Raw genomic sequence first — 17,844 nt, forward strand, 5'->3', positions numbered from 1 at the left:
GTATTTTTTTTACATCTGCCCAGTGCTAAACGCCTGAAAACATGGAAGGTAATCTCACCGTTTTGGCTCGCTCCACATTTCTATCCAACGCAGAAGTCAAACAAGCAAAGCTACGCAGCAGGTCAGATATTGAAAAACGTGCACTTAGAGAGTGAAAAGCAAAACAGATAGAATTCTTGTCCTGTTTTAAACTTTGTCTTATATAAACGTAGCCTGGGCCGGGTGATATCTGATAAAATAGATCAAAATTACATTATTGGCTTTTATAGCCCACTGAAAACATAGCCCAAAGGTATGCTATTTGGCAGAGAGCAGCTCGTAATATGTCTAAGAATTGTTACCATCTGGCTTGACTGCAGGGAATGCTTCTCTCTTAAAAACCTCAAAGTCAAAATGATACAAGTAAAACGCAGCATTCATAACCAGGTTGGCTTTTTATGGACGCCTGTCCACATCGATTTGGCTCCACGGTGTCTTGAAGATAACTCGTGCTATTTAGAAGTAATCTTTTTTTCCTAAAAGTTGGTTTCGCCATTACACAACACAGCGTTCGGTCTGAAGCTCCTGCCTTAAAGAGGAGTTGCTCTTTGTGATGTTGTGTGACTTCCAAGTTAAGGCATGTCACAGATAGTAGAGATCAGAGCGGTGGTATCAGTTTTAAGTTGGTCTGTTTTTCTTATTTATCTGGTTTCATCAATATAACCTCCCAAAAACTCAACATGCAATATGCAATCCTTCTGTCCACATAGGAAAATGTTGCCCCGTGACATTTTAACCCCTTTTTTTCCTGAGCTACACCCTTCTAATCGCACCCCTGTACAAAGTTTCAGCCCCCATTACCTTATTATGAGATTACAATGTCAATGTGCTCAGAATTGTGACAATTACAGTAAGTGGTGGAGTAATTTTCAGCATTAAATGGGGTCTTTGTGTACTATGTTGCCGTATATTTCCGCAGCCTGTCATAGGTTGAAAGAGGGCGTCCTGGCATCGAGTCAAGTGCATTCTCATATGTACAATAAGGGGGGGGGGGGGGGGCAGGTATACAGATGCATGTGTATATAAAGGCACAAACACATATTCATATTAGCAAACACACACACACACACAGTCACACTGACAAGCTGCCATGGAGCAGGAATCCCTGTGTGTATATGTGTGTGTGTGTGTGTGTGTGTGTGTGTGTGTGTGTGTGTGTGTGTGTGTGTGTGTGTGTGTGTGTATGCTGAGGCCTGTGGCATATGAAACATGAGTCCCTGTTTAGCAGTGTGAACCGTGGGGGAGAAGGAAGGGGGGAGGCTGTTTTCTCAATGCCTCCTTGACCTGTCACTATTGATGATGTGTGTGTGTGTGTGTGTGTTAGTGTGTGTGTGTGTGCATGAGAGAGTGTGTGAGAATCCGGCAGACATCTACAGGGGGACAGCCACCCCCTCTCCTCCACCCTCCTCCCCTGCTGCCGATATCCTCTCATGCCACCACCACCACCACCACCACCACCCCCCTCCTCCCTCCCCACCTCTCTGCCTCCTCTCCTCCCCTCTCCTGGCGCCCCGGTATGAGAGAGAAAGCTGTTGTTAATAAAAAGTTTTCAAAGAATGGGATGAAAAGGGAGGTGAAATTGAGCGGCCCTGGCCGTATTATTTCTTCTCCGTATGGGATCTGGCCTCTCGCGGTCTCTCCGACGCTCTCGGACCAGGAGGGGGTCGCTGGCTCGGTGACCATTACTGCCCCGGGGCCAAAGCAAATGATTTGCCTCTCTGAGGCTTCAAAGGGGAGCAATTATACTTAAGTAACCAAATGAATAGATAGCCCAGCTTGGCAGCAGTTTGGGGGAAACAGTGGAGGCCTTTGAGGGAAGAGGCACCACACCTCAGGAGTAATATGTAACAGCTCGCATCACAGAGGAAAAAAAAAAAAAGAAGAAGAAGAGGAAAATAAACAAGAGAATATGCTGCCACTGAATTCAGAAGAAAAAAAAAGGTGGTGAAATCTTCACAAACCAAAACAACAACATCATTTAGAGTGGTTTACCAATCCAGCCGATAGCTTTTAAAGTAATTGTTGCCTTGTAGAAGTACAGACCCAACCACTGGCCACTTTGGGTAACATATCACATAGACACGTACTACATACAACATTATATCATGGCACATTTGGGAGAAATTAAATATGAAAAGGTTTTATTGAAAAATATGCTGTAATATAATTTCACTGATTTGTTTTTGTTAGTTACTTGACGTAAACCTCAGAAAAGTCCGATCACTTTGCCACAGAGACACTATTCATTTGTATGACGTTTGTTTGTTTATGGATATGTGTAATTACTGTACACACAAACTTCAAAAGAGACATGCGAACGTCTCGCGTCTAAGTGAGCGCGAGAAGATGACCCCGAAACAAGATATAAATCATCCCTTTGCTGAATCAAACTGTAACACAATGAATAACATTAATTGCAATCTTGAGAGCCATGAATTGCAGTTCTGTGAGTGGCACACAGAAAGTCAGCCTCTCCCCGCTGATAAAAGACTTGAAAAAGGCCCTATTGAGTGAAGTGGAGACTGGGAGTTTGGTAGGGGAGCTCACCTGTGGAGAGGAGTCTATAGCTGCATAGAAGGCCCAACAGCTGCCAGGGTTGTAAGTCTAGGCACCTAGCAGAGCCGCAGAATGGGAAATGCAAGGCCCTCTTTCAATGCACTGCCACTTAGTAACAGAAGGCATGTGCCAAACTTGCAGAATGAGAATGAAAACTCCCCCTTCAGAGTTCACTAAATATCAGCAGCGACTCTCTTTTTATCCCCTCCTCTCTTCTCCCCCCCCCCTCCCCTCTTTCTCTTTTCTCCCTCTCCTTTACTCTATTATAATTCCTCCATAAAAGAACAATGGTTGACTGAAAGACCCCCAAACCACAGAGATATACCAACAATCGGCAGGGAGAAGGAAAAGGGGGGACTCGGCTGAAGTGTGGAAGCCATCAATTACTGAGGGCCTAAAGTTAACATCCCAGCAGGATATGTGCATTAGAATGCAGATATAAGCAAGCTATGGGCAGCAGATGCCTAGCGGAGCGGTCAAAAGAGCAGCCAGAGCTCATGAGAGGACATATGCAGTGTGGGAGACTCTCGCCTCCGCTCCTCGCCTTGGAATCTACAGAAGAATAGAAAATTGAATTGAATGATGATTGTAGCAGCGTCTCAAAAGAGCCATTGTGTGGAACTAACTGGAATTATGGGTTTGAAATGTGACAAACAACTGACATCTCACACAAAGGATGCCAATACACATGGCTGTGTCGCAGTCTCAATAAATCTCACACATCAGCAGTGAGATTGCAACAAGTGGTCCTATCAGCTGCACCGGGGCCGAAAAACGCACCGTGATTCCTCCACATCACTGCACCTAACAGGATTTTCCCCTCTCACCACATCTCTCTATTCTGGCCGCTCAGCAAGACTCAGCCCTCTGGGCTTCCTCGCACCGCTAATTTACACTAGCCTGCAGGCTACCTTCACAGTCAGAACAGTGCAATTGTATTTTCAGGCTCATTAAGCAATAGCACAAAAAAGGGGAGCTCTTACCCCCCATCTACTTTCCCGTCCACGCTCTGTTCAGCGGGAGAGAAAGGGGAGTGCGGAAGGGATTTTTTAAAAAAGGTGGGATAAAGTGATAAAGCAAAGTATTGAATTATAGTCGTGCAGCTCTATCAGGCTGTTTGTGTTTACTACATCGGGAGCCGGGGGGAGGAGGAGGAGAGCCTGCTCTCGATCTTCTGAGAACCAATCCGGCTGCTCTGTAGCTGCCCCCTATTCAGGATCAACCCATGCTTGTTTATTTGAAAGAGCCCCCGCTTTTTTAACTTCCCACCCTTTCCATTGTTCGACTTCTCATGGGGAGGACTTTGAAATTGTAATCTCAGGATATTCAAACACACACATTTGTTCTGACCTTTGGTGCCTGCAATAACATTATTACTATCAGACAGGCATTGCCAGTTCAGATCTACATTGAATTCATGCATTCTGTCTTAATAGTTTGGTTACACATTTTGTGGACTTATAAAAGATTTATGTAACACTAGTTTTGCCATTAAAATTGTTCAAAGAAGGTTGAGAAAGTTTAAACTTAACTAAAAATACAAGTCTTGCCGCAAATATAGATTCATTTGTTCATCAAAATGTGTCAAAAATCATCAGGGAAGATTTCTTGAAACAATATATTTAGTGTTTTTTTTTTCAATTTTATGAAAGGGTTGGTAATTACTTCTAAAAAGAAAATACTATCACACATTAGACATTTGAAATCAGGATTCAAAAACACATTTTTATTTTTAAAACTCTTCATGTGTCACACATTTTTTTCTCATTGAAGTTCAGGAAATTTAACCTCAAGTGTTTTTTTTTATCAGTTTCTGATATTATTGCTGTGATATCAAAATAATCAACATAATCAATGTGTAATTTATTGAAACTATGTTGACATGCTGTGAAAATCTAATTTTACCTGCATCCAATCATAAAGAAAGGATGATCATCCCAATTACAGTCCCATTAAATTTAACGACGGAATAAAACAAAAAGGAAAATTGGTTGCGACAAATTTTATATTTTTTTCCTCACATAGTTTAAATATCGGCTAATACGTTTTTTACGATGCAAAAAAAGAAAAAGATTTCATATAATGTATACCAAATTGCTGTAATTTATACAATTGTTGCTGGTTTTGGCCTCACTGGGATTTCAAGCCAGCAGTAAAAGAGAAAATTGATGCTGCTGCCTTGGTTTTTTTTTTTTTTTTCTCAAATATACTGCATCACAGCTTTGGCTGCTAAGAGCGTATGAGATTGTGGCGACATTCTTGGGTTTGTGAATGAGACCACAGAGTAGCCACACAAAGTTCCTCGTCCCCAGTCCTCAACCTAACTCGCCCACTCGCATTGTCTCTAGACTTTCCTCAAGAATGTGGATTTCTATGGCCAACAGCAAGCCAGACAGAATTGCCTATTGCATTGTCACCTCTTGTGGTTTCTCTCCTTAACAATCTCTATTGGCAAAGGAGTTCAGGAGGAACCCTCTCAACAAACACGTCAGTTTATGAAGATACTGGAGTGGGAAGCTGTGTTGAAGACAATTTAAAGATGTAATCATCGGTATTTGTAGCACGGCTTCTCATTAATTTCATCTTGAAATGTAAATTCTACCACCACAGTCACAGGAAAGAAACCCTGCTGTGTTTAGGTTCGAGTCAAAAACAGCAGCTATAACACCGCAGGACACTCCATCCCCTGATTGCTTTTTTACAGTCCAAAAAAAGAGGCCATGATGAAGGCAATTTGCTTCCTTCACTTCAGCACGGCAAGAATATTTCCCTCATTACTCGACATTCAAACACAGGGCTCTCTGATGCCACAAGAGGAAGTGGCTTTGGCAGAAAATGTCAAACCAGCGTTTAAGTGCAGGATTGAAGCTGGTCTGATGTGGATTGGATCAACTTGTTAAGTCAAATGAAAGGTCAAGATATTTTCCACAGCGTTGTGCAACCCTAAGCACTGCTATTTAAACTGCTGTTAAATGCGAAGTGCCATGCTGGTCACCTTATGTGCGGAAGGCACACGAGTCGAGGTTTTGACAAAGACAGAAATTTCAAATGATTCATGAAAAAATAGATCATTACCTCTTGCTTTTCTTGTCGGTATAAAAAGCTAATTTCCCCACAAAAATGTTCGTGTCTTATGCCCAACATCAAACCACTGGAGACGGGACAACTTAAAGCAACTTAAGCACATTAGTACCCCGCTCTCCTTCTGCCGATCTCACACGAGGAAAGTGAGATCGGTGTGAGAGTGACGTGCTGCTGAGAATGGCACTCACTTGTCCTCATCCAGTCCGTCATGTCAGCAAAGTGTCCGTTTCATCCAGGCCTGTACCTACAGCTCTTTGTGCCACTGTCGACACATCTCACAGGGATTGGGTTCCACAGCTCCCTCACTCCTCTAAATGATCTGTTTGTTTGTCAGAGGGCCTCGCTACAGCAGGGAATTCACACATTGTTGGATGAGGACAGACATCTGCTCGCCTGGACTCCCACAAAGTCTGAGTTCATCAGCTGCTGCACCTGATGACTAAAGTTTTGAGTCATTTAGAAACTGTTTGGATCATCTTTGGACCCTTTTTTAGGGTCTTAAAAGCATACACTGTTGTCTTCTCACGGAACTTATCGTGCCACCACTTGGCCCTTGCACTTTAAGAACTGGCTAAGTGGTTTCATCGAAGCATGAGACTATTGGAAATGGCCCCTTACATACATGTGAAAAAGTTTTCATTTCTGGTGCCAGCTGAGGGGAAAGTGCTTCCCATCGAGCTTGCACTGACCTTGAAGGACAGATCTGCTTTCAAACTCACTAACACCTTCTGACATAGTTCACTTGCCTGCATGCTGTTACAGAAATGTCTTTTGGGGTAGGGGAGAGGGGGCCCCGAAGCTAAATACACTGGACAACACTGCAGGGGAGGAGAGGTTACTGTACTTCTTATGTACATTTATCTCTGGGCGTACCTGTATCGGATGAATCTCTGTATGAGTGTGTGTGCTCCGCGGGGCGACTCTCATCCCCTTCTTGCACGACACTATGGAGATTAGACAGAGGAAAGGGTGCACGGTCGCAGGGATTTAAACCCAAACCAGCTGGGTGACGAGAGGCCCCGGTGTGTGAGGAGACAGAGGGTCGGCTTTGTGAGATAGGAAATGAAGCAGCGGACTCAACATCAGGATTTACTCAAGTCGAATCATCAACCAAAAGTTGTGCCTCTTACCTGATGAGAGGTAGGTTGTTCTTTGCACCTGAGGGCTTTCAAGAAGCCGGACATCACTGATCTTAATAAAGAGATTTGTCAATCAAACAATCTTTTGTTTTATGTTGTTTTTTTGGGGGGGGGGGCAGAGGGAGCTCATTACAAGCATTTCAGTTGCATGACAGTCATGTGTTGTAGGACACAAAGAATTCCTCGTGGTTCCTGAACAAGTCGAGTCAAAGAGGTAATTTATTCATTGTTTAATCCAATTAAGTAATTAAGCATGAAGAGGATTCATAAAGTCATTTGGTGTGGTAAAAGTGGGGGATGTATCAGTCTGCTGAGCAACATCCATCTTCACACTTAACCACCACTCAATTGTGTGTGTGATAGTGTCGATGATTGTGGTGCTTTCAGTGGAGGCGTATGTTGGGTTGGACTGATGATATCCAGGAGGCAACAGAGTGCCGCTGACACATTTGATGTGATATCAGCTTGGAAATGTTTAAAGGGAAGAGTTTAGATTGTAAACATCATGAAGGAGAGTTTGTATCTCTCTATGCGAAGTGATGAGACTGTTTGAATCAATCAAGTACTGTTCATAAGTACAATTTTTAAGGTACTTGTACCTGAGTATTTCCATTTTATGCAACGTTATACTTAGTAGGGAGAGAGACTTTATTAAAAAAAAGAAAATCAATCTCTAAAATATGATTCATATGGACTTAACTGCCCAACTATATATATAAAAAATGTAAAAGATAGCTTCAACTCAACTAACAACAGTAAAATGTGTGAATCTGTAAGAATTATCCAGTGGTGTAATATTCATAATAATACAACACAAGAGTACTTTTATTTCTGCTTCTTTCAGTACATTTTTACTGATAATATACTTCTATACTTTTTACTGGAGTCATTTTTTGAGGGCAGGACTTTTGGAGTAAATATACATTGTGGTATTGATACTTTTCCATGAGTAACGGATCAAAATATTTCTTCCACCACTGACCACAACATCATCCCGGACTGGATTCATGAATTCACCAGGAGCTCCTGTCAGCAGGCCATATTCCATACTGATGGCTGCTGCACAATAACACATCTGGTACTTTCCCCTCCGTGATTAATTCTAATACATCCACGTTACCTTGATTCAGCAATTTTTTAGATGAACCAAAACTTATTTTTCCCCTTGTTACTCTGTGTGCATAATAATCATAAAGGTTTGGTATTACTGTTGCAGATCATGGTTTTAATGCAATGTGTCAAACTGGATTAAACTAACCCGTCATCGATTTCAGACTAGACGTGAAACAGTTAACTGTCAGCGCCCACTTCCTCGCAGCTCCATGCAGTGGACTATGAAATATTTGGAGGACAATTGGTTAAGTGGAGTTAACCGTTGCCTTTTCTCCCTGAGGTATCTTCCTTTTTGATCCTGCCGAGACTGGCGCCTCGCAAAACACAACTTGTCTGGCTTATTAAATAGTATGACCTGGAGAAAGAAAACGCCTGTTGCTTCTCAACTGAGGCCATTGTGAAGCGAGAAGAGCTCATGACAGGCCTTAAATTGCTGTAATGCTGTGTGACCAACAGTCATACCTAATCAATTTCGATCCTGGATGCGCACGTTTTCTTATTTGATTTGGATTGTTTTACTCGCTTTTATTTTTAGAATATCATTTAATTACTGTGTAGGCGACAGTCAGTTTATTTATTCACAAATGCAGTTTACGGTGCGATATTTTAATCTATGACCTGACCTAAACATCTAAGAGTTTTCCCCTTTTTCTTTTCTTGCTTCTTTGATAAAGGTATTACTTTGATATTGACATGATTCTTTAGTTGCCGCCCAGCTTTACAGTAGGAGATTCAGCCAATAGTACCAATGGAGAGCCCGGCTAATGGATGTAAATGGTCAAGAGAGTCCTCCCCACTGGTTAATTGAGCTAAAATTGGTCTAAGCTACTTTGTGAGGGCCATCAATAGTCCCGCACCGCATGGGGTCTGTATGATTAACTTCTCCTTCCTTTCAAAGGCCTCTTGATGTTCCCTTGGAAGCCAGCGGACCAATCAAAACCGCACTCCGAGACGTCACGAGCACAACTTGACGAGCTGATTGGCGGGACCGGGGAGGGGGAACAACCCCTGTCCTTTTATAGACGACCCCGTCCAGCGCGTAAAAGCTACTGGGCACAGCTGACAGCACAGAGACGCATATTGGACACTGTACACCTCATTCCTCTGAACGGGCCGCACGGAGGTGCATGGCCCCATCTCCTTGTATTATGATGAATCCTGTGCAGGGGTCGCCGTCCCAAGACGCCAAACAGCTTCATCAAAAAGATGAGACGGATACGGAGGGCGAGGAAGTTCAGCCTAAAGACATGACGACGGAGAAAGGATACAAACTGCAGCGGAGCAGCCTTCCGTTCAGCGTTGAGTCGCTGATTTCCAAGAAGACCACCTGTCGGACTTCTTATTCTCCCTCAGATTTATCTCTGGTCCTGCCGAAGTCCGCGGCAGGGCAGGGCGCGCAGTTCTCTCCAAGGACTTTTTACGCGGAGAGGAAGACTTCGGCGGAGAGCTCGCAGGGTGTTTCCAGTAGTTCCAGCGAGGACAGTCCGCAGTTTTGTGAGAAAGATCAGAGCACTTGGTTCCAGACGCCGTCATTTTCTACTCCTCCTCGTAAGTCCGTCCCTCTGCTGTTCTCAGAGTTTTGCGAGGACCAGGAACTCACTGTTTATATTCTTCATATCTACTGTCAGTAATAGAGGCTGGGTGTCAATAGCTTATAGTTACACATGAGTTTTTATTTTCCTGGTTGTGTCACAGTGATGTAAATATTGTCTACAACGTAACTGACTGTGCGTAAATTTTCTTCTCGCATTTTGCGTTTTGTTTACATGCTGCAGTAAAATAGTGTGTTGTGCTGCTACTGTACACGTGAAGCGCATATTTGGCTGTTGCATGAGTTCTTTGACAATTTGTTATTTCTTATATTATAAGCAAATATATTTCTTCATATATTTACCTACAATTACTGGAGATATACAGTACGTTAGCGCATAATCAAGATTTTAGGATGACAGTGATTATACCGTACAATTCATATTTGGATGACTGAATGTTTGTGATGCAGACTGATATAACATCTTAATTTGTCAGTAGAAATATAGTAGCCTATATGTATTTACTTGCTGTATCATGTTTTTGTTTCCATCTACTCCTGAAGGCTCATATGTTGCTGTGATGATCAATTTTCCTACAACGACGATCAAACTAAAAAAATATAATCTAACCCGATTAAACCTATAACCTATTTTTCTTTCTTATTTTTTTTCTAACAGGGAGCTCAAGTCCAAATCAGTGTACTTTAAGGAAACACAAAAACAACAGGAAACCTCGCACGCCCTTCACTACCTCTCAGCTGCTGGCGCTGGAGCGCAAGTTTCGCCAGAAGCAATACCTCTCCATCGCCGAGAGAGCCGAGTTCTCCAACTCTCTCAACCTGACGGAGACTCAGGTCAAAATTTGGTTCCAAAACAGGAGGGCCAAAGCTAAGAGACTGCAAGAGGCCGAGCTGGAAAAGTTTAAACTGGCCTCAAAGCCCGTCCTGCCCGCATTCGCGCTGCCGTTCCCCCTCGGAGCGCACATGGGGTCTCCTACATGGGGCCCGTCAAACGCCTTCCCGAGGCCCAGTCTGCCGGTCCCCGGACTGTTTAGTGGACCTGTCACTTATGGGATGTACTATTTGTCTTAGTATTCCTGTGTGTGTGTGTGTGCGTGTGTGTGTGTGTGCGTGCTTTTAAGAGAAATCATGTCTTCAGATCATGGTTGCAATACACTTATGGGCATAATGCGTCTTTTACATCTCGGAAAAGCAGTTTTGTATTTTCACTCTGGAGTTTAGAGAAATGTTCTAACCTCCAGAATGGAAAATGATTTAAAAATTGTGAGACATTTTGATATGTAATTGTGTGCGTAAATGGACTGAGCGCGTTCACTCGCTCTCCTCATTTTAAGACAGTGTCCAGTGCTGCGGATTGTGGATTCACAGGCCTAAATTACTTGGGCAAAACTCCAAACGTAAATGTCAGGGTTTTAAACGACATGCCTTAAATATCTCATTCCAGTCCATCCACCGAGTCCCGCAGTAGTTTGTGAAACTGGACATTTAAAGTGGGTCCAGACGTGGATGCAATAATCTACTGAAGCGGAGGAAAAAACAGAAAAGTACTTAAACGCTGCAGTGCCTTAAGACCAGTGTATCACTTGAAGTATTTCTCCTCATTCAGCATTGACTGTTTTCTGTCTTCATCGGGTAAAACTGCAGATTTGCTGTTTGAATGATTGTATTTCTTCACAGCAGTTCCTGTCACGATTTCTACATTTTTGTAAACATGGAGCAAAATTATATTTTAGAAAACACACGTATTAGATATTTTTTTACTCTCACAACGTGGCCTTCATGGGAGTGATAGTTTCTTTTCTTTCTTTTTTTTTTTTTTTTTTTGGAGGAATTTTGCTGTAAATGTAAATAATAATAATAAATGTGTAGTGTTCATGAAGCCCTGCAGCCTGGCTTGAGGAGCAGCAGGAAAGTGGTATTTATTGAATATCTTTGTATCTGTACTGTGTACATACTGTACATCACTCTATCTAAATCTTCAGTTACGTGTAAAAACTGATTTTAGTAAATAAACATTATACAAAACCCGAGTGTTGTCAACTCATTGCACAAACTTTTCACTGTTTTTTCGTTTTGTATTTGGATATATCACACTCGCAGGTTATGGTTGAGTTTAGGCCTAATGAACCAGTGGAGCAGGCCAGTGCTCCTCCTAGAAATACGACTTTATTAAAAGCAATAAAGATAGGCTTAAGGCTAGAGACTATATAAATGTTATTGCTTAGTTGATTTATTTATTTGTTTATTTATTTATGGACTCATATGTGTCTTAAGCATGCCAAATGTCAACCACTACTGTGCCAAAAAGCTCATTGCCTGACCAACATTTATTTAATTGGCATTATTATCTCATTTGAAAATGGCCCAAAAATGATGTTACTCTGTCCCAAGTCCTGCAGTTTAGTCCAAGTTATTAAGACTGAATGCATTTCGCACAAGTTGAACTCAAAATAGCGTATGACTCACACACAAAGTGTATCGACAGGAAAATATCACTTGGAACCCAAAAAGATCTCATCAGTTAAACTTCTGTCAAAGTATTAGAAATGATTTTAAACATTTTTTAACATATCATGTCTTCTTTGGGACAACACACATTTGTTTTTACGTTTTAACAAATTATTTGCATATGAAAATATGTCTCAGTCCAACGTGCTTTGTCATTTCTGACGTGTTGAAAACAGACGTGTTGTCTTTATGAAGACACACACGTGTTACATGAAAACTTGGAAGCCACATGCATACAGTACCTCCTGTCCAATAAAAAATAATTACGGTACTGCCTTTGCAAATAATTATTTATAATACGATAGCTTTGATGCACTTGTAAAGACGAGGCCCATCGCTGCTGCCCTGTACGACCTGATATTAGGTAAGATAAGGATATATATTGTTACATTACGCCCATAAAATACCAGAAATAGAGATGAGCACGAATTACTAACGCCATACAAATGGGAAATGTTTACTTTTTAATGGCCAAATTGATATTAAAAGTAATGTATTTTAGTCTAATTAGGTTATGTGGTACATTTGTAACACGGTGTTACAGCCTACATTATTTACACTGTTTAATAGTTTACATAATCTATAGCTTAACACAGCATTGGACTCGGATAATCAATCTTTATTCCTTTTCCCATTTCCGTGCTCGTATCCAGGGCTGTTTGTTTTGGTTTTTACGCATAAACACATAGAAATACTTACTATAGTTTATTATGGGGTATAGGCCTATTTACATTGTTTCCAATCAAGCTACTCGGTTGCAAATAAAAAAAACAACAACTATAAAACACATTACATGTACTGTTAGACGACACAGTAAAACACTTGGTTTCAGATGTAGGCTGTAGCCTTCATTTACATACAGACGAACACATGAAGGCAGTTCAGTATGTCACACTGTAAGTGCTCTGGCTGTCCAGCAGATGGCGGTGGCGGGCTCACTGCTGCCGCTGATCATCATCATTATCGAGAAAACGACGAAGAAGAAGTACTTCCGCTGTTCCTTCCTGTACAGACGAAGCTTTCAGCGAGGTGAGTAACTGCAGCGACTGAAACAACATCTAACGAAATATATGTTTCAATAACGACTCGCCTGACACACACATTTATTGCATGTGCACCAGATGAAAACGCGAACTTCTCGTCAGTTGATTTTTTGTGAAATGCATTGACGTTACAGAAAGACTTCTCTGACCTTGGCTAGCAAGCTAACAGAGCTAGCAAGCGTGAATTGAACAAAATGTCAAGGACCCGGTGTCATTGATTACATTTAGTAAAATAAATGAAATTGATCATCTTGGGAGTTAATAGTTAATAAACAACATACATTTCTGTAGCGTGAGCCGTACTTTTCATTCATAGTGAAGCTCAAAGCGCTGCAGTATTAATGACATAGAACACGCAACATAAATACAATAGTAAAAGTTATATTACTACTACAAATAATAATATCAGAGCACCTGCGTTATGTGTCAACGCGGTTTAATACAGACTTCATGGTGTCTTATCAACTCGATTCAAGCATTAGAAATGTACTTACTTACTAAGAGTGAAATGCGTAGCAGCATTATGTAGTGACACCTCACTTAACTGTTTGGAGGTTAAGAGATTTCTGTCAATCAATCGATCAATCAAGCTTTATTTATATAGCACCTTTCAAACAAATCAAATGCAGTTCAAAGTGCTTTACAAGCGACTGATAAAACATAAGATGTTTAAAATGGCTTTAGAGACTAATACACACCAAAATAATTAAAAAGCACGAAAAGTTTATTGAATAAGACAACAATAAAATATGAGCAGTTAAGATAATAAAAGATAATACAAGCAATAAAAACAACAATAAAAAATAAAATTGTGAAATACACAAAATCAATAGATTATAATAAAACAGAAAAATGTTAATAAAACAAAACAATATAAAACAAATAATAACAATCAACAGTAAAATCTTAATCAAATAAAATAAAAGTGTATAATAATAAAACTATAAAGTTATAAAACACTAAATAAAAGCCAGACTAAACAGATGGCTTTTTATTTCAATATCAGTATTTTCACATCCTCTGAAAGTTGTTCCAGCAGTTCGGAGCATAACGACTGAAAGCACCATCACCAAATGTTTTTATTTTGTTTTGTGTAACAGCAAAAAGAGAAGAACCAGAGGATCGGAGGAGTCTTCCAGATTCATAAAGCAATAGCATTTCTGAGAGGTCTACGTCTTAGTTAAAACTAGATTTAAAAAGTGTTTTTCCATGTATGGTTTATATGTGTTGATACATACAATAATGTTACTTGGCATAGATACAAAGGCACTAATATTAAATCTGCAGCACAATTTTTTTTTAAATTTGTGTCTAATTGTGGTTTTTCCCCCCAAAAAAGGTCAATTGTCTTGTTGAAATCTTTAAAATTACATCTCCTTCTTCCCCCTCATTAAAAATCCAGAATCTATCAATATGCAAATATTGTTAATTTCAAAAGTTTAACTGTTGGAAACAAGATGTCTCCTACTTCACTGTAAAGTCCATTCTCAGTGTTCGTGCACTGGAGGCTTCACACTTGTGTAAGTTGAATACTGGACCAGGATTGACTCCAAACTAGTTGTGATGTCACAAATCCTGCTTGTTGGACCGACTCTTAAAGTCTGATTTTCAATGAGCTCAGAGAAACTTTCCACTTTCAGCAGATGAATGTGAAAACAGCTTCTAGTGTCAAACTCTGCACATAAATCATTCAGCACAGTGAAGCTCAAACATCCAACTGAAGGAACAAGAAGAAAAAGACATTTTTGACTGGAGGAGGACTTTAAAGGTCATTTTCGAGTCAGTGTTTGTGATGCTGTTCAATTGTATTGTGTTTATACTGAGAGATTTTTCTAAAATTTATTGTACCCACATTGATATAAATAGGGTGGTGGATACAATATTAGAAACACCTGTCAGTACAACACAATACAGTTCAACATCAACTACACCACCTGAAATGACTACACAGTTGAATCAACACCAATGGACTAAATATAACGCTCCTCTGCCTTTCAGACAGACAGGATGGCAGGCCGTCGCGTAGCCCTCAAGGCCATCGACTGGGTGGCGTTTGCTGAGCGTGTTCCACCCAACCAGAGGGGCATGTTCAACGCTCTGAAGACCCGCAGTGATGCCATCGCTGCCAAGTTAGTTATACACCGACGAAAAGTCTTTACAGCGTCATGATCAGCTTAAGTCAATTCTCAGCTTATACGCTGTGGGGGAAAAAAAACAACAAACAGTGAAATTTAAGTTTATGGCCCTTGGTGCAAGATTTGTTTTCTTGCTGATGGAGAACGATGTGACGTTAACCTCCATGCTACAAGAGAACGACACATATCAGGGTTACAGAGCTTAAATGTCAACACTCACCTGGCTGAGAGGCTGCTGGAAGGACAATCACATATTTATATAGAAGAGAGCCTATGAACACCAGGATGTATTAAATTACAGTATGCAGTTCCTTGTGGGTGGATTGGGGGTTTTTTGTATTTACATGTCAGGGCCACAGCCAGTATTAAATTCTAAAACATTTTTAGAAAACACTTTGGTCAATTTGATTAAGCTCTCAATGAACAGATGTGCATTTACCCAGTATGAGATGTTTTAGTGGGAAAAATGCAAATTGCAGACACTAACTGGTAAATTAGTGCACCTGTCAGTTTTAGTCTTTTTCTTTTTTCATGCATCTCATATTGGAGTATCATCTTTCTGTAGAGTTTGTCTTGGACACACCGATCTAGCCATTAATAATAAATAAAGTTATTTATATAGCACTTATCAAAATCAGCAATTACAAAGTGCTTTACAAAGGTGGTTCCTGCCTGAGGACCTCAAACTGTGTGCAGGTTGATTAGGTGAGATTAACTCAGACATTTATGCTTTACATGTAATGAGACGGATCTTAAAATCAATTCTAAAACCAGCTGGCAGTCAGTGTAAGTACATTAAAAGGGATGTAATTTGTACATTACATTGCTGCTTTTAATCCATCTTTTTACATTTCTATCAGTTTATGAACACATTGCTCATTCTTAAGTTTTTAAATAAGTGTAATTATTTTATGTCCCCACTACTTTGCTCTCTGTATCTTTACTGTCTTTTGTTAACTCCGTCATCTTTTCTTATACCAGACTGGCCTCCCTGCCAGCGACTCCTGTAACCATTGACTGGAATGTCTACAGGAGCACAGTGGCCAAAGCCGGGATGGTTGATGAGTTTGAGAAGAAGGTGAGTTTATCTTGAACAGTTAAATCAGTCGGTCACAAGCGTTATGCGGTCTCTCTGTGAAGTGTGGGTTAGAATTCTACAGCAGACAACTCTTAGCTTGTCAGTCCCAGAAATCACTTGTAATCCAAACAGATTCGAGAATGTTTCGTTATATACAGTATATGGTTTGTTTGGCAAGTGTTGGTTTGTATCACAATTGGAACTCACAAATGTTCCCTCACACAGTTCAAAGCCCTGCAGATCCCTGAGCCTGTTGACACACAGACCAGCGCCATCAACTCACAGGAGGCTGAGGCTGTAAGTGATTGCATCAAACAAATCCATTTTTATTGCCTGAATTTCATCTATAACTGAAAATCACACCATATGTATATTTTTCTAACTACTGTGGGAATTGTAAATGTTCACAAATTGTCCATATATCACAAAAACGACCCAACAGAAACGCATTACATTGTACACAATTCAGAATGAAGCAGAGTGCTGTGATATGATCTGCTTTTCTTGTTTTGCTTTAAAAGAAAATTTAACTATTAACTAAAACTATTTCTCTAACAGAACAAAAGTGCATCAGCCTACATCGAGGCTTCAAAGGCCCGCATCACTCAGTATGAGCAAGAGGTGAGAGACACGTTGCATTAGTTGCTAAAATACATCATGAACATCTTAAGAGAATTAGCATTTTCAAACCTTTCTCTGTCTTTCTCTTCCGTTTTGTGTGTTCTCAGTTGGAAAAGTTTAAGACCATGATCCCCTTCGACCAGATGACCATCGAGGATCTCAACGACACCTTCCCCGAGACCAAGTTGGACAAGGTCAAACATCCCTACTGGCCCCACAAGCCCATTGCCGAACTGTAATCCTATTAACAGACACTCAGCTCACAATAAAGACTATGTATTTTAAACTGAATGCTTTGATGTTTTGATTATTTGATTTATATGTGTGTATCCAAGTTATTTTGAAATATACGCCAAATACAGTAAAGGCTGCTGTCCCTGGTATTGTTGGTCGTGCCCACGAGGGGGCGATGTTGCGTCAGTTTTACATTGAAAGGTAAACATGGTGGTTAAAAAATAATTTTCTAATATTTCAAGAGCAAGAGTTTTTATTGTCACATGCGCAACAACACAGCAGTTGGCAACATTGACAGTGGTGACAGTGTGGCTTCTTCGAGCTCTGGTTCCAATTAAAGTATATAATAAATTATTTACAATTTTTTTTTTTTTTTAATTTAAAAGGAGAGAAAAGAGATGAATTAAAACATATACATTATAGTGCACATTGGTGCGCAGGTGCAGTATTGCACAACATATCAATCTCCTCTCCCCTCGGATTTAATCTGTCTCCACTATATTATTAAAAAGTGTCAACCGACGCCACTGGGCTTCCTTTACAGTTGTGATTAAATCAATCATACAGTGATGTCAGAGACGTTTCCTGATTCAGTTAACGGTAGGTTTGATTAACTGTTTCGCACAAACTGCATCATTATCCACTTTAAAGCTAAGACCTCTCTTCACAGTGATTCAGGCGATTATCTACCTAATAGGTCAGGGCATATGTCGATAATTCCTGTTACCCAATCATATATCGA

At 40.5% G+C, this 17,844-nt stretch overlaps 2 protein-coding genes across 2 annotated transcripts; both read left to right on the forward strand.

Moving 5' to 3' along the window:
* The first annotated feature begins 8,997 nt into the window (after positions 1-8,997).
* On the forward strand, positions 8,998-11,466 carry LOC121883763 (homeobox protein MSH-C-like). The gene is made up of 2 exons (XM_042392240.1): positions 8,998-9,479; positions 10,142-11,466. Exons 1-2 carry the CDS (start codon positions 9,059-9,061, stop codon positions 10,552-10,554), a joined length of 834 nt encoding a protein of 277 aa, XP_042248174.1. The 5' UTR covers positions 8,998-9,058; the 3' UTR covers positions 10,555-11,466.
* Positions 11,467-12,915: 1,449 nt separating this feature from the next.
* LOC121880683 (ATP synthase subunit d, mitochondrial-like) lies at positions 12,916-17,159 on the forward strand. Its single transcript, XM_042388127.1, has 6 exons — positions 12,916-13,020; positions 15,033-15,163; positions 16,151-16,247; positions 16,473-16,544; positions 16,806-16,868; positions 16,976-17,159. Exons 2-6 carry the CDS (start codon positions 15,042-15,044, stop codon positions 17,105-17,107), a joined length of 486 nt encoding a protein of 161 aa, XP_042244061.1. The 5' UTR covers positions 12,916-13,020; positions 15,033-15,041; the 3' UTR covers positions 17,108-17,159.
* The last annotated feature ends 685 nt before the right edge of the window (positions 17,160-17,844 follow it).

The sequence above is a fragment of the Thunnus maccoyii genome, chromosome 2 (genome assembly GCF_910596095.1).
Source record: "Thunnus maccoyii chromosome 2, fThuMac1.1, whole genome shotgun sequence".
Classification (NCBI taxonomy): domain Eukaryota; kingdom Metazoa; phylum Chordata; class Actinopteri; order Scombriformes; family Scombridae; genus Thunnus; species Thunnus maccoyii.